Here is a 24,444-nt window from a genome sequence, read left to right as displayed (position 1 = left end):
GGTGAGATTAGAGGGAAAAAATGTAATGGTGAATTTCTTTTATATTTTTTATACAAGTGTCATAAACTGGTCCTTCTCTAAATCCCCACCCCCCCAAAAAAAAATGGTTTAAAAAAAAGAACAAAATCGTACGTAAAGGCTTTGCAGTATGTGCAGTATTAATGAACCTATTGAGGCACCAGAAACTGGGAGCAATGACTGACGTTGCAGTGTATGAAGGGCATCTTAAACATCAACTGACAGTTCACTTTGTACAAGATACTCATCTTAGAGAAAATAGAGGAAGAACCTATGGCTTGCTCCTCAGACCTCAAGTGTTTTTCATCTAAGAAGCAAGGCATCATTAAAAATTAGCTTAAGAAAGAATTTATTGAACATCAAAATTCCAATATGATCAACAGATTTTTTCAGAGAAGGTGTAAGTTGATGTGGAATAATCAACAACAGACTCACAGAATTCTTAGAAGCTTTGAAATACAATCACATTAATCATGTAATATAATATATATTATATATCATACATATAAGGCATTACACATCTAATACATATTTAAAGTGACGAGCAAGCAGCCAGGAGCAGGTGATTGATAAGTAGGGCACAGAAAAAATAAGCTCAACTTTGGAATAGATACATCCATGATAAAAGCAATGATGGCATGCAAAAACTTTCTAAAAGAAAGAATCCTATGGGCAAGTTAACTCAGTCTTGCTAAAGTACTGAGGCTATTAAACAGTTTTCAGCCACTAGTCATCAACCACTTCCAGTCAGTGATATAAAAGAGATCTGTAGGGCTGGAGAGAGGGCTTAGCGGTTAAGCGCTTGCCTGTGAAGCCAAAGGACCCCAGTTTGAGGCTCGGTTCCCCAGGTCCCACGTTAGCCAGATGCACAAGGGGGCGCTCGAGTTTGGTGTTCGTTTGCAGAGGCTGGAAGCCCTGGCGCACCCATTCTCTCTCTATCCCTCTATCTGTCTTTCTCTCTGTGTCTGTCGCTCTCAAATAAATAAATAAATAAATAATTTAAAAAAAAAGAGATCTGTAACTCAGCCACTGAATGAAATTTAATTTTCTAGTAACTACTAAAAAACAAATACAAACAAAAAAAAAAAAAACCTGAAAACAGAAAGAGCCAGGTAAATTTCACTTATTATGAGATGATAGTTCATATGCATGCTATACATGCTGAGTCTTAAAAATCTGGTGGTAGTTTAGGATATCTTAATTCAGAATAGAACCATACTTTTACTATTTAAAAGCACATATGGGTAATATTTACCATCCCCGTTAGCATATTCCATATGATAGCCTTCAGGTAGTAGAAGGGAGGGAGGAAGGGAATGAGGTGGTAGATGACAAGTTACTACTTTAAAGAGGTTCTCTTTAGTTTGAGATATGTGCATGTGCCTACTGGACAGATAATCCCTCTTCTTTAACAGCATTCTTCCAAAATACAGTTGCTCTCAATTCTTCAGACTAGAGATATTTTTTTAAAAAAAATCACATCCATTCTGAAGTAGTATAGTTGTTTTCTTGTTATCATTCCCTAAAATTACAGTGTAACAAGTAGTTACTTTCTAGTTAGGTATCATCAGTAATCTAAAAATTATTTATAGTACACAGGAAATATGTATAAAGATTCTATGCATATACTCTGCCAGTTTTTTCCATTTGCAGGGGGCAGAGATTATATAGCTCAGACTGTATTACTACATTTATGAATCTGAGGAAACTGCATTTTACTCCATGGCTTATAATGCCAACTGTAGAAAGGAAGATGTGTGTGATGACGCAAGCTAACAGTGCACTAGCTGGTAACATAAACTCATCCTGATGCCCATTTGTGAAACATTTTCTTTTCAGCTGCAACTCATGAAAAATAATGAAGTCATTCAGCATGGGAACATATTATTCAAGCATATGTTTCCCTCTTCAGTAAATCACAAGAAAAATAATGCATACAAGCAAGTACCTCATGTACTATATCCTTAGCAAACCCCACATATCATGGTTTCAAGTCATCCTTAGCAACATTAGCCCAATTCTAATACATAATCATACCACTTTCTAGATAATTATCTGTGCATAAAAAGTGTTGGCCACTTATATTTATTGAACTATATCAAGCAATTTCTATATTCAGAAATTTACATTTTACTCAAGTAGGTTTTTAAATAAAATTCTGTTATGATATATTCATTTACAATTAATTCCAGGATGGGTCATCAGATCCCAGTGTTTTCACACTTTCTAGGAACATGTCCTAAAGAAAAGGCAGAGGGACTTTCAAAGGTGTATTTTTAAACTGTAATGTCTATGGCATTCAAAACTCTCTTCTATTTTTTAGAAGCCACATATAAGTGAGATCATAAAGTATTTTTTTCTTTCTGTGTCTGATTTATTTCCCCTGGTATAATGTTTTTAGTATTTAAAAGTGGTAAAATTTACAGATAGAAAATTAAACAATGGTTCCAGGGGCTAGGACAAGAAGAAACAGGAAATGTAGTCCAAAAAACACAAAGAAAAAAAGGTAGCCTAAAGAAGTAAATGGTCTAATGGACAACAAAAGTTCCCATAAATGAAGTTGTATGTTACTGGAGAAATTTTTGTTAAGTGAACTTTCACCTGTTCTTATCATACACACAAAAGTGATTATGTGTGATGAAGGATATGTCAATTTGTTTCACTTATGTAACTATTTTATCATCCATAGGTATCTCATGACTTCAAACTGTAAACCTCAAATATATACAATAAAATTCACTTTAAAAAAGTCTATTCTTCACAAAATGTAAAAGAGCTTATTATTAAAAATTAATTGGAAGTCTGGCAGGGTGCATTGGAACACACTGGCAATCTAGCACTTGAGAGGCTGAGACAGGAGGATCGCAAGTTCTAGGGCTACAGAATGAAGTTAGTTCCAGCTTGAACTACTTTTAAGACCCTATCTCTGGGAAATCCATTTGCATGTCATTAGTTGTACATTTAGATTTGCTTTGGGGCACATAATGTGAGCATAAGATACTGTAGGATTTCCATTCTTCTGTTTGAACAAAAAGAATACAAGACTAAGATGGGTTAAGCTTAAAGTTCCACAGCCAGTCACTAGCCATCATATAAGCTAGCAATGTCTGAAACATGTAGAAGGCAGAAAGGACAGTGATCACTGATGCCTGGAAGCTAATCAGTGAAGCAGTTCATGGGGCCTCTGATGATGTTAAAAAGGAGGGGCTTTAGAGTATAGCTCAGAGTAAGACCAAATTTAGTCCCTAGTAATTTCCCAATAAGCTGCCTCCCAAAAGATAGAACAAATTATCTGAAAGGTAATTATGTTAGATTAGCAAGGAAAAGAAATGGATATAGCAAAGTTAAAATGTGTGAAGATGACTTGAGAGTGTAAACTGCAGTTCATACAAATGTTTGCTTTGGGAAGCAGGGAAGGGGTCACTGTATGGTATTCTGTTAGGGACAAATAGCAGGTTTCTCCAGTGGTGGCCAGGGAACACCTAGCATATATATGCTTACTTAATAGTGTTCATTTTATATGAAACTCTCACCCACTAACAGAACGCACAAAAGTATACCCAGCAGAGGGAAGAAAAGATTGAGAGTCCATCATGGGACTCTTCTGAAATATGAAGGATCATAAAAGCCTGCTGTGCACACAGCAGAAAATGGTGCATTCCTAAGGCCAAAGCTATCAGGTTTCAATTCAAAATCAGGAATAGTTTATCAAAGCAACCTTAAATACTGAGAACCTGAGGGGAAACATAACGACATGACTAATTATAATACAGCAGATATAATTTAAATATGAGAAAACATCCAAAGTGCTTCTAAAATACAGAGTAAATGAAGCCAGGCATGGTGGTTCATGCCTTTGATCCCAGCACTCGGGAGGCAGAGATAGGAGGATCGCCGAGAGTTCGAGGCCACCCTGAGACTACATAGTGTATTCCAGGTCAGCCTGAGCTAGGGTGAGACCCTACCTCAAATAAATAAATAAATAAATAAATAAATAAATAAATAAATAAATAAATAAATAAATAAATTAAAAAAATACAGAGTAAATGACATGATAAATATGTTCTAAAAATAGTGGTATCTTTGAATTGGAGCCATAAGAGTAATAATATGCTGATGTCATGATAGACATCCTTTCTTTCAATGGTTATGCATTAATAGAATTGGCCAATGAGAGTTTAAACTGTGTATCATCATATGTTCACCCTACCACATGTCTACAGCATGTATTACTACATCTATGAATCTGAGGAAACTGCATTACTCTTACCAAAGTTAGTGCATCTTTAAGGAATTTACTCTATTGCTTATAATGCCAACTGTAGATGTTGAAGGGTTGCTTGAAGAAATATGAAAGCGAAACACATTTGTCTCTAACATTAAAAGTAAACATGACTTTAGGCAAGAAAATGTACATTGTTTATATTGTCCCCTATAAGACTATTTAAAATGAAGAGAAAGCTTGCAAATAAAATAATCTACGTCAATTTTTCATTGCAGACAGCAAAAAATTTTGACTAAACTGTAGTATCACATGAAGCATAGGTTGCATTATATTAAGAAGTACCAATAGGGCTGGAGAGATGGCTTAGTGGTTAAGAGCTTGCCTGTGAAGCCTAAGGACCCCGGTTCGAGGCTCGGTTCCCCAGGTCCCACGTTAGCCAGATGCACAAGGGGGCGCACGCGTCTGGAGTTCGTTTGCAGAGGCTGGAAGCCCTGGCGCGCCCATTCTCTCTCTCGCCCTCTATCTTGTCTTTCTCTCTGTGTCTGTTGCTCTCAAATAAATAAATAAATATTTTTTTTAAAAAAGAAGTACCAATAAACACAAAATCCCACAAAAGTAACTTTTATGTATATTTGCAATTATAAATACACATTAAGTTTAACAAAATCAATAAATAGAGACATTTGTATAATCTGTAACCTGTATAGATATTAGAACCTACTGTCAGCAGAGATGAAGAAATATATAATAAAAGTGCACTGAGCTAAGAAATCATACTACCCTTCTTAGAAGCATATAGTACATTTCAAATATTAGTATCATTTATATATAGGAATTTCTCAGCATCAAAGCATTATAAAATAAAAACCTCTTCATCTTATGCTCTAACATAAACCAAACAACTCTTATAAATCACTCAAATAATCACCTGGGAAATAATGGAAACAAAACACCTTAGGGACATTTTGAAAAAGAGATCTGGAGAGCTGGAATTACCAGAAATTAAAAGATTTTAATAAATAGAACAGTCTGGGTTCAATGCAGACCAGCCAGAAAGAATTCCAAGCACTAATACATTATATAAGAGAAAATCAATTAACAGAAGAAATTAATACAGAAAGTTGTAAATTCTATTAATTTCTGAAACTAAGCCCAAATTATCTTTTTATTTTATTTATCTTTTACTTTTTAAATTTTATTTATTTGAGAAAGCAAGAGAGGGAAAGAGGGGGAGAGCAAGAGCAAAAGAAAGAAAGAGAGAGAAAGAGAGGGAGAGAGAGAGAAAGGGAGGGTGCACCAGAGCCTCTAGCCACTGCAAATGAACTTCAGATGTATGTGCCACCTTGGGCATGTGGGTTACGTGGGTCATGGGGAATTGAACAGAGGTCCTTTGGTTTTGCAGGCAAACGAATTACCTGCTAAGCCATCTCTCCAGCCCCCAAATTATCTTTTGTTGTTGTTGTTTGTTTGAAGTTTTTGGTAAAGCATAAAATTACATAAGTAAAGAAGGATTACAAAGAATGAAAGAGGCAGAAAGGAGAAATGGTTTGAAATGCTGTCCTTTGTGGGTATGCCATGGTCATACACTCATACACTCACAGTAGCTGCGTACACCTGTGCAAGACCTGCAAAAGACTGGGCCCGTCAATAATCTGTCAATGGAGGAGGGGGACTCATGAGCTCCACTGCACGCCTAGGAGTTACTTGCATTCAATGGTTGTTGACAAAAACATCCATTTCAATAAGATAGTGACTGGTAAATTGCCCTTGCTCCAGTATATAACCCTCCACCCACTGTCATGCAAGCAACCGTAATTAAACTCAATGGGACACACACATACACACAAGACATAAACAACAGCTGAGAGACGGACCCTCGTTGGAAAGAAGGGGTTTAATGGGAAAGGGCAAGAGAAAAAAATGGGAGTGAATATGATCAATATGTATTATATGCACATATAAAATTTGTCAAAATGTAACTTAGAAAGAGAATAATAGCATTCCTTCATAGAAAAACATGAAAACCAAATGACTTCTTATAAAGCTGCTTGCATTGTGCCTTTAATATGTCCCAAAATACAGGCTACAAACTGTTCAGTCTTGCAGCCACTATAAGATCTGAATTCAGAGTGCCAGGTATGTGATAAACATTGTTTTTTTTTAAGAGAAGATTTTACTCTTCGCCAGGTGTGGTGGTACATGCCTTTTAATCCCAGCACTAGGGAGGCAGAGGCAGGATGATTGCTTTGAGTTTGAGGCCACTCTGAGACTACATAGTGAATTCCAGGTCAGCTGGGCTAGACTGAGACCCTACCTTGAAAAAAAAAAACAAAAAGAATGAAGGAGATTTTGCTCTACACATAGGCTGACCTCAAACTCACAGAAATCCTTTGCCTTAGTCTCTCAAAGTGCTAGAACTCAGGTCTGAGGCAACAGACTCAGCTTGGATATGTGAATTTCAAGCTTTCAACTACCATAATTGAAATCTGTTCAAAGTAGAATTTCTGTTCACTTTTTCTCCTTAATCTAAGTGTGGATTCCTTCTGTGCAGTCCCTTTAAAGAAAGACTTAATAGCTTAGAGCTATTAACATTTCCAAGATTTCAAGATAATTTTTAATAATTCATACCATTCTTCTCAAATTTTCTTTCCTAAAAGATTACATTATATTCAGAATATTTTCCTTTATCTACTATTCATTCACTCTGTAATTTGTACATTTATCATTTATCCATTTAACAAGTACTTTGAATAGAATTAATAACTGATAAATACATTATTTAAGATGATCTTGTCCATAGTCTTCAAATTGTATATTTGATCTCAAGATTTCTTCATCCTCTTTATCTGCTACTTTGTATCCTTTGGCTTATACATCTTCATTTCATTCCACCCTATCCATGGACCCCTGGTAACTATTGTTTTGGTTTCTTTTTGTATACCTGACCTTGCATTTTTGATTCTATATGTAGTGATATTTCCTACTGCATGATCTTCTCCAGTGTTATACGTGTTGAAACTAGTAGTAGGAAGGATATTCTTTCTATACACACATACATATGGATACAACCATGTGGAGGCCAGAGGCTAATGTCAGGTATCTTTCTCCAGTGCTCTCCATCTACTTTGTGATATAATGTCTCTCCCTAAACCTTGAGCTCAACAATTTGTTTATATCCAACTAGCCATTCCAGCCACCCAGGAATTCTGTCTCTCTCTCTCCAGTGCTGGGATTGTAGGCATGCACCACCATGTCCAGCATTTACTGAGTGTTAGAGATACAACTTCAGGTTCTCATGCTTTTACCCACTGATCCATCTCCACAGACCCCGTAGGATATTTTTTTTTAAGGCTGAATAGTATTCCAGGGTGTGCATGTGTTAATGTGCCCATGTGCCAGATTTTCCTAATCCATTCATCCACTGACAGATAAATTGTTTCCCTGTCTGACCATTGTGAATACTAAACCATCCAACATGGGAGTGTGGATGTCTTTTGTGAGGTGATGATTTCAGCTCTTTAAAACTTATGTCCAGAAAAGGGATTGCTAGGTGATATGACAGCTCTATTTTTAATTTCTCTGGGAATCTCTATACTGTTTTTCCACATTCTTACCCACAGTGTATTGGAGTTTCTTGTTCTCTCCAGCTTCATGAACACTTGCTATCTCTCACCTTTTTAATAACAAGAGGACTATGATTTAAAAAGTTAGGGATTTTTATTAAATAAGATTGTAACAGCTCCTCAAACAGGAAAAAAGGAGACTATGACTATATAGATATGATTAGTTTCACTAACAGTAGACATTTTACTATCTATACTCAGCCCATAATATGTTTTAAAACTCAAATATGCACAATGAAACTTTTATTTTTAAAAGGATCTTGAAATCTATGTAGACATTTTAATCATACTAAGCTTGGGAATTTTGTTTAAACAGAAAAACTGAACACATTATTGGGGCCTAATTAACTAAGAAAAATTAAAGTTCCTCACAAACAAGTTAACATTTATTTTACTGGTTTTTGAGGTATATTTAATTTTGTTGCTTTCATGCTAAGCATTAAAAGATAAACCTAACAGACACTAGGACAGAGTCTCACAGTATTAGTAGGGAAATAGCTCACAGACACATCAGATTCACAGAAACACAAAGCAACCATGAAACAAGCAATGACAGAAAATTAAGATAACAACTTTGTACAAGAAATATTAACAGGGCTGGAGAGATGGCTTAGCGGTTAAACGCTTGCCTGTGAAGCCTAAGGACCCCGGTTCAAGGCTCAGTTCCCCAGGTCCCACATTAGCCAGATGCACAAGGGGGCGCACGCGTCTGGAGTTCGTTTGCAGAGGCTGGAAGCCCTGGCGCGCCCATTCTCTCTCTCTCCCTCTATCTGTCCTTCTCTCTGTGTCTGTCACTCTCAAATAAATAAATAAATTTAAAAAAATTAAAAAAAAAAAGAAATATTAACAGCTAAGTGAGGGTTCAGTTAAAAGTCTCTGGTTGGGTATGAACAAATCGCAAATGATAAACTCGAAACATATAGGTTAAGCAATCAAACAGAAGTTGAAGAGAAGGGATATAAAGTGGCTTATGGATTGGAGCAGAGGTACTTCCAATCAAAACATGTTACTGGTCAGAGGAAGCCCCACACAGAGCCGTGATAACCACAAGGGGTTCTATGGCTGCCAATTTCTTTAGCACCAGCTAGCCTGTCTCCAAGTCCTGTTTGGCTGTGAAGTTCTGTATTTTTTTTAAGAGTAAATATCTTCCTGTTCTAAAGAGGAGCAATCTTTCATAACTGTTTTTACCATTCAAGATTAGGTTGTCATTTTAGTCTGTTCAGTACAATATGAATAATTAGATAATTTCATTTTACAACTTACAATGTTTTATTTATTTATTTATTTTTGTGATAGGGTCTTGCTCTGTAATCCTCGCTGGCCCGGTACTTAATATGTGGCCCAAAGTTGGCCTAAAACTTGTGGTAATTCTCCTGCCGTGGCCTTCTAAGTATCATATACTCAAACCTTTAAAACTGAGCCAAAAAACTATTCCTATTTTAAGCTATTTATCTCAAGCATTTTGTTACAGCAACAAGCTGAAGAACACAAAAGCCCAAATGCTATGATTTAGATACATAATGACCCCAAAGGCCCATGTGTTGATAGCTGGTCCCCCACTGGTGGCATGATTGAGAGGTGACTGGATCAAATTGATGATAAATTAAAAGATGAGTGAGCAGTTAGGAGAGGCCTAAACAGAGGAAGTAGGTCACTGGGCATTTGTCTTTGAAGGGTCTACCTTGCCTACAGCCCCTTTCTTTCTCTTTCTCCTGTCCATCAGACCCTCCACGTTTCAGCCTCACCTCTGCCATAGTGATGGAGTTAGCTAACAATAATTATTATTAGCTGACTGAGGCCTCTTAAACTGGGAGCCAACATACATCTTTCCACCTTTAACTGCTTTTACCAGGATATTTTGTCAGTGATGAAAAGTGAACAGCACCCCAAGTTATGCAGAAAATCCTGCAGTGATTGCTGAATTGGTGAGTGGTTAGTGAACGCACAGCAAAAGAGAGGAAATGATACTTCTCTAGATTGTCTTTCACTTAGTTCCAAGACTCGTGACTCACATCCAACCTCGACTCTTTGTACAGAATGTTCCTGATAACTGACCCACCTATGTTATGCAGTTGTGGTATTGTCACATGAGTAATTCATCAGGCCTATTCCACAAATCTGATGACTTACCGCCCGAGCTGAGTCACCAAAGTCAATCTTCAACCTCCCCATGGCCCTAATGATAGCAATGATGGACTGGATGGTGTTGCTGTACACCACTGCTTTATACTGCTTACACTCCTCTTCTGAATACCCCGCTTCATGGATAATTCTAAAAAGATGAAAGAAGACAGTTCATGTGACAGAAAGATACACATAGACAAAAATCACACTAAATGTTTAAACTCTACTTACTTCATCTGCTTCACAATTGTGCTTTTCCCAGATTCACCAGCACCTAGAAAATAAAATACAGGTTTCTAATTTCAACATTAGCACATAAGTATATCTACGTCCCAACCGCATGTGCACATGTGTGCATGCGCGCCCACACACACATACAAGCTCTTACAAAAGAGACACAGCAAAGAAAACATGAAGGGTGAAAAGGTATAAGAACCAAATGTACAAACAGAGTACTGCAGCTCACAATAATGTGTTCTTCTTAGGACTAACCTTTCTCCTTCTACCTAATCCTTCCTTCTACTTCCTCCTTTCTCTTTCCCCCCTTTTTCCTTTCCTGTTTCTTTTCCCCTTTACCTTTCTCTTTCCCTTTCCCTTTCTTCTTGCAATGAAGAATCAATCCTAAGGCCACACAAATGCAAGGCAAGTACTCTGCCAATGAACTCCAGCCCTGTATTCAAGATTCTTGGTAAATGAGTAGATTTTGGGCACAGGGAAAAAAAAGGGTAATTATGTAAAAGGAGGGATATGTGAATTTTTCACTATATATATAAAACATGTCAACATTATCCAATAAAACTTACCATAAACTTAAAACCGAAAACTATTGATTTCCAAACCCTGAAAAATTCCATTTGTATATAATGTTACAATACTTAATTTCAATAAATTCAACTGAAAAAAATGCTTCCACCTCAGGTGTATACTGTCTAAAGCATTAAAACATTTAATCTTCAGTTGGGAGTAGTGGTTCACTCCTGTAATCACAGCAGTAGAGAGGCTGAGATAGAAGGATTGCCATGAGTTAGAGGTTAGCCTGGACTATATAGTAACTTTTAGGCCAACCAGTGAAACTTTTATCTCAAAAAACAAAAATAAATATTAAAAGTGAAAATTTAGAGTATCACCATGAGTTCGAGACCACCCTGAGACTACATATTGAATTCCAGGTCAGCCTGGGCCAGAGTGAGACCCTACCTTGAAAAACAAAAACAAACAAACAAAAAGTTAAAATTTAACTCAATCTCCTATTGCACACTGAAGCATTACTGTGCTGATTTGATTCAGGTGTTCCCTATAAAAGTATATGTTCAGAATACTTGATCCCCAGTTAGTGTGTTGCTGGGAGAGGAATTATAGGTGTTATAGCCAGATCCCCTTGCCAGTGTTTGAAACACTCTCCTGCTGCTTGTCCACCAGCTCTTGTCCAGGAGGTGATGTCCACCTTCTGCTCATGCTAAGTTTTCCCAGCCATCATAGAGCTCGAATCTATAAGCCAAAATAAACCCTGTCCTCCCAAAAGCTGCTTTTGGTCAGGTGCTTTGTGCCAACAATGCACAGGTAACTACAACAACTATAAATTAGTTTTTTCAAGATTTTGCTCTTCATTGGAAGATATTTTAACTGCTCAGCCAATATCTTAACCTTCACTTTTGGCTCTTTTGATAATCAACAAGTCACATGAAGAAATTTTCAATAGTAAATATTAACAAAACTGTTTCTATGCAATGTATGTACAATCACCATGACTGAACAAAATACGGCCAACATGAATTACTACACAAAATGTAACTCTTCTGACAGAGTGTTCCCATCTTCCCTTGAAACATCAGAAACCCAAGATTTTCAAATGTCTCCTTTAGCCTTATCTATGCAGAGTTCCAGCATTACACCATCCTTATCTAGGGAACAACCTCTTTGATGTCCTTCCCCTTTCAGAGTAGCTGCCCTGTTCATAGTGAATGACATCAATCATCTATTTCTTGATTTCTTAACTGAGAGTATCTGAGCACATACCAATCTTTTCATGTTTTCTTTGGCCATGACCACATACTCAGAAGAAATTGAGTACTGCGTGAGAGTAGAGCCTGGGCTGTCATTAATTGGACCTTGTTTTCCCATTTTCATGAGGGTATTCATGCAGTGCTGTAGACTCAGCAATTTTGAAGACCACAAACCGCTGATCACACCCCAAATCTTCACAATGCCATTGTTCTTCCCCTTACCACACTGGTGATCCTCTATTAACCATCACATTTATCTCCTTTTGTCAACTCCTCCTGATGCTCCAGATGATTCCCACTGCCTCTCTTGTTTATATTTTTACTTGAATTCTCAGCAGCTATATTTTGCTACAAACACAGGCAACCAACTAGAAATGTAGTTAATCTTCTTTAAGTTATTTATGATTCATAGTTAGATGTGAAACATCTAGGCTTAATTATTCCTTTTGGCTTTTCCCTTTGCAGATACACACAAAGACACACACGTACACATGAACATCCTACAAGATATCTCAGCAGAGGTTGGAGTCAAATAGTCTATTTGAATGATCTAGGATGAAAGCTTTACTGGTGATTTGATATTCAAGAAAGGGCTACACAAGATACCCTCACATTAAGTAGAAAATCCAGCACTGAACAAACAACAGGGTATTCTTCATTTATAGACACACTTTGAAATCTTTTGGGGCAACTGCCAATAAAAACAATTTTTAAAAAACAGCCCATTATTTCTTAATCAACAACACTGTGCTAGGCTTAGTGAATCGCACAATGCCAAGCATTATGGCTAACACATTTCTACAATGCAGAGGCAGTAAACCTAGGTAACATAGGGATAGGCAGTTGGGGTGGGCATCGAAGACTACCATATATAAGAGGACATTCTGAATTTCTAGAATACTCCATGTAGAGTGAGAGCTGCCATGCTGTGACAGAACATGCTAAACAAGGGGTGACTACCCCAAGCGTGGAAAGCTTTGTTGATTAGCTTTCCACGGTCTATGCTGTCAGCCGACAACTCCAAAGCCAGAGAAAGGTTAAGTGATATGAGCCATTTGAGTTTGAGAGTCATGCAAGGAGAAAATCAGATAAAAAGAGTCATACTGACCTGAATGGCGCTACATATGCAAACATTAGAATTTTTAAACTTTAAGAAAAAGAAAAACTTTATGATGTTGCTATCTTTATATTTTAATTCATTTTTGACCCTTAAAATAAAACAGTGATATGAAACACTTAGTTAATTTTGCAATGAGTATGGGGACTATGTCTTGTGGTTCAAAAAGTCCTGAAATCTGTTTAACATTATAGACCAGAGACAGTTGTCCTGATTTCCATTTTCTTTACCAGTGATGAGGTACTTGAGAGGCAAAGACCTGGAAATATCTTAGCAATTTATGTAATTAGTTTTCACTTCCACACAGAGATTTAGCAAAATAAGTAAATAAAATACTGATGCCATATGGCAAAGGCTTCAACTTTCTAAATACTGATGTTCTTTCCCCTTACAGCATAGATGGAAGAGTTAAATGTTGTTCTCTAAAGCTGGGTCAAAACAGTCTCCTTCCAGAGGTTGTCTGGAAGCAAGATTAAAAATCAAACTAACAAAAACAAAACCCACACAGGGCTCATAAATAGGGAACAGGCAAACAAAAAGAAGTGGGGGGGGGGGGCCACATTTTCCCAGAAGTATAAGCCAGGCAGCTATTACTTCTCACTTACATTCAGAAATATAAAATATTCCCCATTTACCAACTGCAGCTGCAAGGAGAAATAAAAACATCCACGTGCAGCATATGCTGGTCAGACAAAAATCAAAGTGTGAGCATTCTGATCACAGGGTAAGTCAGGTCAAGGTGACAGTAGGTGAAGTAACATTCAACAAGCTGGTCACAGTGAAATACGGCTTCAGCGGATAGTGAGGAGGGTGAAGGACCTGTGCATATGGTTATGGGTTGTAGCGGGCCTAAGGATATGAAGCTAAAAGCTGCACACAGAGGGAGTCCTCCCTCAGGCCTCTTTTTAAGATGTGGCTGATGGAAAACTGCATCTCTAAGAGCACACACGGAGCACAGCATGTGTGTGAAGTGGAGTTTAGCAAAGCATGACTGCAGAAACAAATGCTGGCAGAGCAAAGGGGCAACAGACATGTGGAGAAGGCACTGTACTAGGGAGACCCAAAGGCAAGAACAACATCCTACTAATGGGACCTCTAAAAGAGAAGTGTGTAAAGTCAATCCAGTGGAGAACCTGAAAACATGTAAGGCCAAAGACAAGAACCACTACTGGCTAGATTCTTAACTCCTTGACCAGAAAAATGGAATTTAACACTATGTAAATAAGCAAATACATGTCTCTGCCCTTTCTTTTGGTAGATGGCTATATAGAAAATACTGATTTTTTTTTTTTTATTTTACTTTAGAGAGAGCAAGAGAGAGAGGGAGAGACAGAATTAGTGCCCAGGGTCTCAATCACTGCAATCAAATTCCAGATGCTTGTGTCTATTAGTGGGCATGTGAGACCTTGTGCTAGCCTCACCTTTTGTGTGTCTGGCTTACACGGGATCTGGAGAGTCGAACATGGGTCCTAAGGCTTTGCAGGCAAGCACCTTAACCACTAATCCATCTCTCCATTCCAAATGTTGAAAATTTTAATAATGGAAAAGTTTTAGAAACCAACAAAAATACCTGTGACCTTAGAAGAATAATCCTGTCCAATTTTCTGCTTAAGGTTATGTTTACAGTGCTTATTTCCTGGTTATGGACGGTCCAGTAGCACAAACAGCTCAGCTGTTAGTATGGTGATTTTGTCAAGTAACCATGTCTTAAATGCCTGAAATGACTACTGTCCTTTTAAGAAATCCTAATCGGGCTGGGGAGATGGCTTAGCGGTTAAGCGTTTGCCTGTGAAGCCTAAGGACCCCGGTTCGAGGCTCGGTTCCCCAGGCCCCACGTTAGCCAGATGCACAAGGGGGTGCATGCGTCTGGAGTTCATTTGCAGAGGCTGGAAGCCCTGGCGCGCCCATTCTCTCTCTCTCCCTCTATCTGTCTTTCTCTCTGTGTCTGTCACTCTGAAATAAATAAAAATTTAAAAAAAAAAAAGAAATCCTAATCATCTAAAATTTAAGAATGTTAAATGTTTACCTTCAGTAAAACTAAATTAAAATTCAAAATACAATGGAATGAATGTCAACTGCAGGTACATTTAAGTCACTTCTGTTTCAAATTGGTACAGTAATATTAACAAGATAAAGAAGTTTCATTTCCAATAAACAAAAATAGAGTAAGGGCAAACATAAATTAAATATGAAGATGTCTGCCTCCCTGTTAAAAGTAAGGAGGAAAGATTTCCCACCCTTCTTTTCCTTACAGCATTTATACTAGAAAAATTGTTGGAAGTGATCTGCTTCTCTTTGCAATGTCTAAATATTCTTTAGAAAACTAAAGAGGCCCTTTGCCAGTCTGATGACTGGAATGTCTTCCTCAAGAAATGGAAATTATGTTTCTGAAAAGCAGACATCCAGGTGATATGCCCCTAACGCTACTCTGTGAGAGGGGAGGAGCCTAATTCCTCCTCAAGCCTAACATCTTGAGTCAAGTTTATTTCTCCTCTAGGTAGGGCTACCTGGCTAACGTGGATGGTCATTCCAATGCCCACAGTACAGTTCGGATGGACTATGTGTGAGAAGAGGGTCTGTGGAGGAGTCCTACTACCTAAGGACTCAGCCACTACTCATCTTTTGAACTTGCATGTCATCAACAGCATCAGCCTGGTTGGTAAGGTGCGAAACCATTTTCTGTCTTTACAATCTTACAGCAGACTGCTTAGGATATGCAGCACAGTATACTTTGGTTTAATGAGTTGAGAGATTTTGCTTTTAGTTACAATTCTCCAAAATGAATAATCTATAATCATTTATATTTAACTACAAGAAGATACCATGTAAAATGCATGGCATTCTAATATGTAAAAATAATTTGATTACCATAAACACAAATATCTAAATATTCACTTTCTCCAATCATAAAACTATTTGTCAAACCATCCATGCCTAAGACAAATGTCATACTGTCACAATGAAGAGTGCAGACAGAAGAAGCAAAATCAGCATGCCCATGAGCTATGCACATGTCTGATGCAGCCTTTCTACAGCGGTCCATATATATCATCACTTTGTAGACAGGTAAGTAGATAACAAAAATATGGTGAAGATGTATGTGTGACGTCTGCTGAGAGATCTTAAATGTCTTCAATATGAAAATAGAGTATGTAAAAGTGGTATAAGGTGACAGAAATGTTAATTAGCTGAATTTAACCATTAACACAAGCATATGTTAAAATATAAAATTCAACATTGTGAATATACATCTGCATCTCTACTTCATTGTATGTAGATAGTATATGCTTATAAAAACAATAGAACCAACCCTACGGACACCTTAATTTCAGAGCTTTAGCATCCAGAACTGAATGAATGTAGCTACATGGTTTAAAAAAAAAGAATGTACATTGAAAGACAGTATATACTAGTATTAATAAATACTATGATAGAAAAGGTAACCAATATCTTTTGTTTTGTTTTGTTTTTTGTTTTCAAGGTAGGGTCTCACTATGGTCCAGGCTGACCTGGAATTAACTCTGTCATCTCAGGGTGGCCTTGAACTCATGGCAATCCTCCTACCTCTGCCTCCCTAGTGCTGGGATTAAAAGTGTGTGCCACCACGCCTGGCACCAATATCTTATAGACATGTAATTTTGAAAATAGCATCCCAGACTTTCTCCTCCATATTCATGGGTCACTCAACACTTATAATTTTATCATCACACAACTGACTACAACCTCAGAAGAAACAGCCCATGTTTTGCATCACTGTATTCTCAGAACATACTGCTATACTTAGCACACCAGCAGCTCAATAGACATTAGTTTACTGGCTAGAAGGGGAAGAAGCATTTCATAGAGAATATATGAACTATGGGAGAATTCTGTGTGATGGAAGCTTATGATGGTAAACTCAGAAAGGTCCTCTCCTTTCTTTGTACTAAGAGTAGTGGCTGAGGGGCTGGAGAGATGGTACAGCAGTTAAGGCACTTGCATGCAAAGCTTAACGACCAGGGTTTGATTCCCCAGTACCCATGTAAAGCCAGATAATCAAAGGGGAGCATCAATCTGAAGTTTGATTGCAGTGGGTAAAGGCCTGGCATGCTCATTCTCTGTCTCTTACTGTCTGCACTCTCTGTCTTTACCAGCTTGCAAATATATAAATAACAAAAACTAAAATAAAAATAAATAGTAGCTGAGGAGGTGGGAATGCAGAGCTTAGTGCAGAGTACTTTCCTTCCATGCTGGAGTAGTCCCTGAATTTGATGCCAGCAAAATGATATTAAACATGCAAAAATATGAGAGCATGTCTATCTAGAATAATCCACATTGCTACTATGCTCATCAAAGTCTTACCAACTGTGTGTGAAAGAAATACAGTCATGTGCCTTCTCTTTCCTGCCCCTATATATAAGAGATATGCTTATGGACTTGTTCTACCACATGTGTAAGACAGTGTTCAGAAGACAGTAGAGCAAAGACAAGGCAGAAGCTTGGGTCTCTGAATGACTGTGAGGCAGAACACCCCGACATTACTTAAGCTTAGATTTCAGTATGGATGAGACAAACAGTTCCTTTGACTAGTGCTTTAATAATGCTTTTTTAAGTTTGCCAAAACCTATGCATGTAAAGGGAAAGACAAACTACAAAACAGAGAAATATTTATAATCAGTGAACATCAAAACATGGATTTCTTTGCTATGACATCAACTGATAGCAAAAAATACCAATATTAACAAGGTATAGGAGTTGATAAAGAATCCTGCAATAATAATAGTAATCACTTGCTTTCTAAGGACTCCAAATAAGTTCAACCATGTAGCAAATATTTATACAGTAGCTACTGTATGCCAGGTACTACTCTAAATACTAGGAGTAGTATTCTAAAAGAACAAATAGCACAACTCACAAAAAACACTGAGGGCTGGAGGGATGGCTTAGCAGTTAACCACTTGCCTGTTAAGCCTAAGGACCCCGGTTCAAGGCTAAATTCCCCAGAACCCATGTGAGCCAGATGTACAAGGGGGCACACGTGTCTGGAGTTCGTGTGCAGTGGCTGGAGGCTCTGGCATGCTCATTCTTTCTCTCTCAATATGTCTCTTTCTCTCTGTGTCTGTCGCTCTCAAATAAATAAAAATAAACAAAAAAATTTTTTAAAGTACTCACTGAGAAAAAACAAGCAATCATAAAAATTTTAAACTATACATACACACACACATATATTTGCAATAAGAAACCTACATAACAATACACTGAAATAATGTGTTTTCTGAATTTTTGTACTGCACATAAGACTGAATCAAAACTATGTAATTTATTTAGAAAAAATCAGTGGCATCTCTCCCATAATGAAAGTTGAATAAAATCATTCTTTTTTTTAAATTTTTTTTGTTCATTATTTATTTATTTATTTGAGACCGACAGACATAGAGAGAAAGACAGATGGAGGAAGAGAGAGAGAATGGGCACGCCAGGGCTTCCAGCCACTGCTAATGAACTCCAGACGCATGTGCCCCCTTGTGCATCTGGCTAACGTGGGACCTGGGGAACCGAGCCTCGAACCGGGGTCCTTAGGCTTCACAGTCAAGTGCTTAACCACTAAGCTATCTCTCCAGCCCAAAATCAGTCTTTTTAAAGTCATTTTCATCTACTCACCTTCCTATCTCATCACGCATGCACATAAATATGAAACTGTAGTCATAGCAAGTTATTGTTATTCTCAAAAGTTACATGATTATCGTTGCCCCCATTAATCTCCTACATTCTTTCCCACATTGGGTCCCCTTCCAATCTGGGCATTTAAAAGGCCCATGGCATGTCTAAGCAGGGGAGGGGGGAGGGCAGAGCTCGGGGTTCATTTTACTCAAACAATGCTCCTCTCATTGTCAATGTCTACGTTAACTGAGCTGACAGACACTGAGTTGGGACATGGCCCTATATGGTAGAAGGAGGGGGAATTTCAATTTTTTGAACATTTTGTCGCTTTTCCTATGTAGCAAGAATTGGTCTGATTTTAGACTAAATTCAAGAATTTCCTTCTACATGCAAGCAATAATGTGAATTAAGTCTTGTGACCTTCACTATTCAAACATACATAATGAGTTTTTAAGCATATTTGGAAAGGGACATGAATATTGTACTTTTGCTTTTCCATCTTCATGAGATGGCTTCAATCTCAGATATGAGGCAATTCCACTTTTATATGTGCCTGGCCAGGAGTGGGATAGACAATGTAGGGAATGCCTTTTTCTTATGAAAGCACAATGCAAAGGTTGCCATTAATTCTACTCACAACACTGAGGCCAGAACCTAGTCACCAGTTACATTACATTATCTAGATAGTAAGGGACAGTGGATACTCAGGGATGACCAGAAGTCTCTACTGCAGTCCATAAATCTATCCTTTCTTCCCTTGCCCACTGTCCCAGCAGTCTTTTTTTTTAAAAAGATCAAATAAATAGCATACAAGTCAACAGATACAAAATTTAAGACATACAGTATTTCTACATAGTTTTCATTTGAAAACTAAGTTGACTGCCTTAGAAGAAATGAGGATTAAGTAACTTTTAAAAAATCTTGTATTAAAGTAGGTAAGGTTGAGAAAATTGCAATTCGACAGGGAAAAAACTTTAACATTTTGAATGACTTCATTCCAATTGCTTGTGTTTATACTCTCACTCTCTTGAAAGAAAAGTACATTTTGGATATGTGGGGGGGGGGGTCTAAAATCTAATAAGTGAATCATGCTTTCAAAAATGCCTGGATCGGGCTGGAGAGATGGCTTAGCGGTTAAGCGCTTGCCTGTGAAGCCTAAGGACCCCGGTAAAAGGCTCGGTTCCCCAGGTCCCACATTAGCCAGATGCACAAGGGGGCGCACGCGTCTGGAGTTCGTTTGCAGTGGCTGGAAGCCCTGGCACATCCATTCTCTCTCTCTCCCTCTATCTGTCTTTCTCTCTGTGTCTGTCGCTCTCAAATAAATAAATTAAAAATTAAAAAAAAATTCCTGGATCTACATAAAGATCTCTGGAAAACAGTGTTCTTACTTGTTTTACACTAAAATAAAATCAAAGGTATGTTTTTTTTTTTGTATATTTTAGGTGTTACCTTTAAGACATTTTGTTATTGACAGGTAACTCTGATCCCACTAGTGAAGAGGAAACTTCCCTCTGCAAATGAACACAATTATCTCCATTTCCTCTCATAACTGTCCTAAGATGCCTAGCTTTTTACGGAAAATCTCTGCACAAGGCACTACACACACACACACACACACACACACACACACACACACACACACACACAAAGAATAAATAAATAAAAAATAAAGTTCCAAATGCCTATCAGCTTCTATTCAATTAACTCAGACAGGACATTACAGCACTCTGCATCTAAGACTATGTTAAAAAATTCAGCCAGGGCTGGAGAGATGGCGTAGTGGTTAAGCGCTTGCCTGTGAAGCCTAAGGACCCCGGTTCGAGGCTCGGTTCCCCAGGTCCCACGTTAGCCAGATGCACAAGGGGGCGCATGCGTCTGGAGTTCGTTTGCAGAGGCTGGAAGCCCTGGCGCGCCCATTCTCTCTCTCTCTCCCTCTACCTGTCTTTCTCTCTGTGTCTGTCGCTCTCAAATAAATAAATAAATAAATAAAATTAAAAAAAAATTCAGCCAAAGTTGGGCTGGAGAGGTGGCTTAGCAGTTAAGCGCTTGCCTGTGAAGCCTAAGGACCCCAGTTCAAGTCTTGGCTCCCCAGGATCCACGTTAGCCAGATGCACAAGGGGGCACATGTGTCTGGAGTTCATTTGCAGTGGCTGGAGGCACTGGCGAGCCCATTCTCTCTCTCTCTCTCTCTCTCTCTCTCTCTTTCCCTCTTTCTCTCTCTGTCTGTCACTCTCAAATAAATAAATAAAAATAAAATATTTTTTTAAAAAATTCAGCCAAAGTTGAATAAAGGGTAGGTCTTCTAATTCTCTGAAGTTCAGTGTAGACTTTGAGATAGCCATGCAAATGAGCAATTATAATACGTGTTTCTTCATTCAAAAAAACTGGAGGAAGCATCTTCTATATAACAGGTACAATGTTAAACACGAAGGAAAGAACCCACAGACATAAGGCTTGTGTTCCTTGGCTCACTACAGGAGGAGAACAGGTGGCAAGAAGCACTTCCTGTGTGGTAATGGTTTATATAAAATACTATCACCTGCTATTAACATAGCTCATCAACAAATTAATATACATATAACTCAAAAATAAGAACATGGCAGTGAAAGAAAATTTGATGCAAGTAAAATTGTAAAAGTATATGTAATACCAAAATATAAGAATTACTGCCTTGTCACACCTTACATTAGCCCACTACTATCTCAACTACCACTTTTAAAACCACTCTTCTAGAAAGGACTCTAATAAGAAGATTCAATAGAAGATAACCACCCATTTCATTTAAGGGCTGGTGAGGTAAAGAGGAGTATTTAGAGAACAAAAAAGATGAGGGGAAAACTAGAGGTCTAGAGATCACTGAAGATCCTTCATAGAGAAAGAAGTTATGCCATGTGACACTCAAAAGTCCAGCATTAAGATCTATAACAGCAGTAGCACAGAAGCAAATTTGGCTCTGGAAGAACCATCTATTAATAGTTTGATTCCAGAATCTATAAAACTGTACCATTTATCAATGGGACTGTCACCCTCCACATGGATCCTCTATTGTAAAAGGCACATAGCTTCACTAGATGTCATTTTACATCAATATGTAGGTTCAAAAGAAGCAGAGTAGGGCTGGAGAAATGGCTTAGCAGTTAAGGAGCTTGCCTGCAAAGCTTAAGGACCCATTTGACCCTCCAGGTCCCATGTAAGCCAGACTCACAAGGTGACACAAATGCGCAAGATCGCACATGTGCACAAGGTGGCACATGCATCTGGAGTTAGATTTCGGTGGCAGGAGGCCCTGGAGTGCCAATTCTCTCCCTGTCTTACTTTCTCTTTCTCATAAAAATAATAACAAAAAAAAGGATTAAAAACTATTAGTTTACTCTCCTGAAAACCAGAGCATATCTGCTGTGATTTAGACAGCAGTGTAAATATTTCATTTCATATATACATCAATAAAAAACTACTGCAGGAGTTCATAATGCTTGTTTTGCAGAAGTTTAAAGTTCACAGGAGATCAATAAAAGATCTCTAAATCTTGGGTGGCCCACCAGTCCCCCAAACCCTCAAGCAGCCACCGTAGCCATAGCCCCAGCTTACTATGGGAAAGGGGACCCAGGCCAGCATATTTCCACTAGCCTCACTGCACAGGGGTGAAAGCCCTGCTACCACCATTCACGCATGACCTCAGGCAGGCTCCGCCCGCTGGTCCCCCGAACTCAGGCCCAATCCATCCATCTGCTCGCTGCACATGCCACCCATCCACCAGTTCAAGCTCAGCCCACTCAGGCCATTTGCCAGCTTGCTGCTCCAGCTGCTAGCCTGTCCATGTGCAAGCTCAGGCCCATTTAACCTGACCATACAGGAGCTCAGGCTCACTTTGTCCATCCCCCGTGCCAGCACAGGCCCAATCCTCTCATGTCCGCTGCCCACCCATCTGCCTGCCTCATGAGATCTCAAGACTGCTTACGGGCCCACCGCGCAAGAGCTCAGGCTGCTTAGGAGGCCCACATGCAAGAGCTCAGTCTGTTCTTAAGGCACACAGGGTAAAAAGGTGGAAAACAATATTCCAAGTAAATGGGAATAAGAAACAAGCAGGCACACCTTTACTAATATTGGATAAAATAGACTTCAAACATAATCAAAAAAGACAAAGAAGGCCACGTCCTACTTATCAAGGGAACAATCCATCAAGAGGATATTGTAATCATAAATCTTTATGCACCAAACACAGGGGCACCACAGTTCATAAAACAAAACCTATTTGACAATAAAACAGATATAACCACCAACACCATCATAGTTAGGGACTTCAATACATTATTATCAATAATAGACAGATCATCCAAACAGAAACTCAACATAAGAGACCTCAACAAAACCACAGATCACTTAGAACTAACAGACATCTATAGAACATTCCATCCCAAATCCAAAGACTACATATTCTTCTCAGCAACCCATGGAACATTCTCTAAAATAGATCATATACTGGGTCACAAAGCCTGCCTCCATATATTTATGAAGATTAACACAATTCCCTGCATGATTATCAGATGAAAATTCTATAATGCTAGAAATTAACAACAAAAGACCCACCACGAAACCCGTCAGCTCCTGGAAACTGAACAACACACTTTTAAACAATAAATGGGTAGTGGACAAAATAAAAAATGAAACTGCAAAATTTCTAGAAATGAGTGACGGTAAGAAAACATCTCACCAAAACATACGGGACACAATGAATGTGGTGTTAGGGGAAAAAATCATAGCATTAAATGCCTTCATAACAAAGACAGAGAGATCCCAAAACAGTAACATAATCATCCACCTAAAGGCACTGGGAAAGCAAGAAGAATCCAACCCAAAAAGCTTCAGACAGAAAGAAATAATTAAGATCAGAGCAGAAGTTAATGAATTAGAAACTAACAAAACTGACAACACAAAGAGCTGGTTCTTTGAAAACAATAAACAAGATTGACAAGAGCCTGTGTGGTGGCGCATGCCTTTAATCCCAGCACTTGGGAGGCAGAGGTAGGAGGACTGCCCTAAATTCGAGGCCACCCTGAGACTACATAGTTAATTCCAGGTCAGCCTGGGCCAGAGTGAGACCCTACCACAAAAAACTAAAAAAAAAAAAAAAAAGATTGACAAACCCTTGGCCAATTTGATCAGGCAAAAAGAAAAGACACTTCAAATTAACAAAATTAGAAATGAAAAAGGAGAGATCAAAACAGACATAAGTGAAATTGGGAGAATCATCAGAACTTATTTAACAAACCTCTTCTCGACAAAATTGGAAAATATAGAGGCAATGGATAAATTCCTGGACACATACCATCTACCAAAGCTAAACTCAGAGCAGATTAATCTCCTAAACAAACCTCACTGAGACTGAAAAAGTAAAAAAGAACCTCCCAAAAAAGAAGAGTCCAGGACCAGATGGCCTCTCAGCTGAACTCTGTCAAACCTTCTTGGAAGAACTCAAACCAGTATTTCTCAAACTGTGCCACACAACTGAAGAACAGGGAAAGCTCCCCAACTCTTTCTAAAAAGCTAGTATCACCCTAATTCCAAAACCAGGCAGAGATTCCACAAGAAAAGAAAACTACCAGCCTATTGCCCTGATGAACTCAGACGCAAAGATTCTAACAAAATCCTCACAAACCGAATCCAACAACACATCAAAAGCATTATCCACCTTGA

At 38.3% G+C, this 24,444-nt stretch overlaps 1 protein-coding gene across 1 annotated transcript in view; it reads right to left on the bottom strand.

Moving 5' to 3' along the window:
- Positions 1-24,444, bottom strand: part of Gnai1 (G protein subunit alpha i1) — an 86,529-nt gene that overhangs the window by 15,165 nt on the left and 46,920 nt on the right. The window contains exons 2-3 of the mRNA XM_045160224.1: positions 10,222-10,264; positions 9,997-10,138 (exon numbers count right to left, since the gene is read on the bottom strand). Coding sequence (XP_045016159.1) covers positions 9,997-10,138; positions 10,222-10,264 — 185 coding nt within the window. The remainder of the gene's footprint in view (positions 1-9,996; positions 10,139-10,221; positions 10,265-24,444) is intronic.

Source organism: Jaculus jaculus, chromosome 10, assembly GCF_020740685.1.
Source record: "Jaculus jaculus isolate mJacJac1 chromosome 10, mJacJac1.mat.Y.cur, whole genome shotgun sequence".
Classification (NCBI taxonomy): Eukaryota; Metazoa; Chordata; class Mammalia; order Rodentia; family Dipodidae; genus Jaculus; species Jaculus jaculus.
The sequence above is the reverse complement of the archived record's forward strand: the minus strand, read 5'-3'. Positions and strand labels throughout refer to the sequence as shown.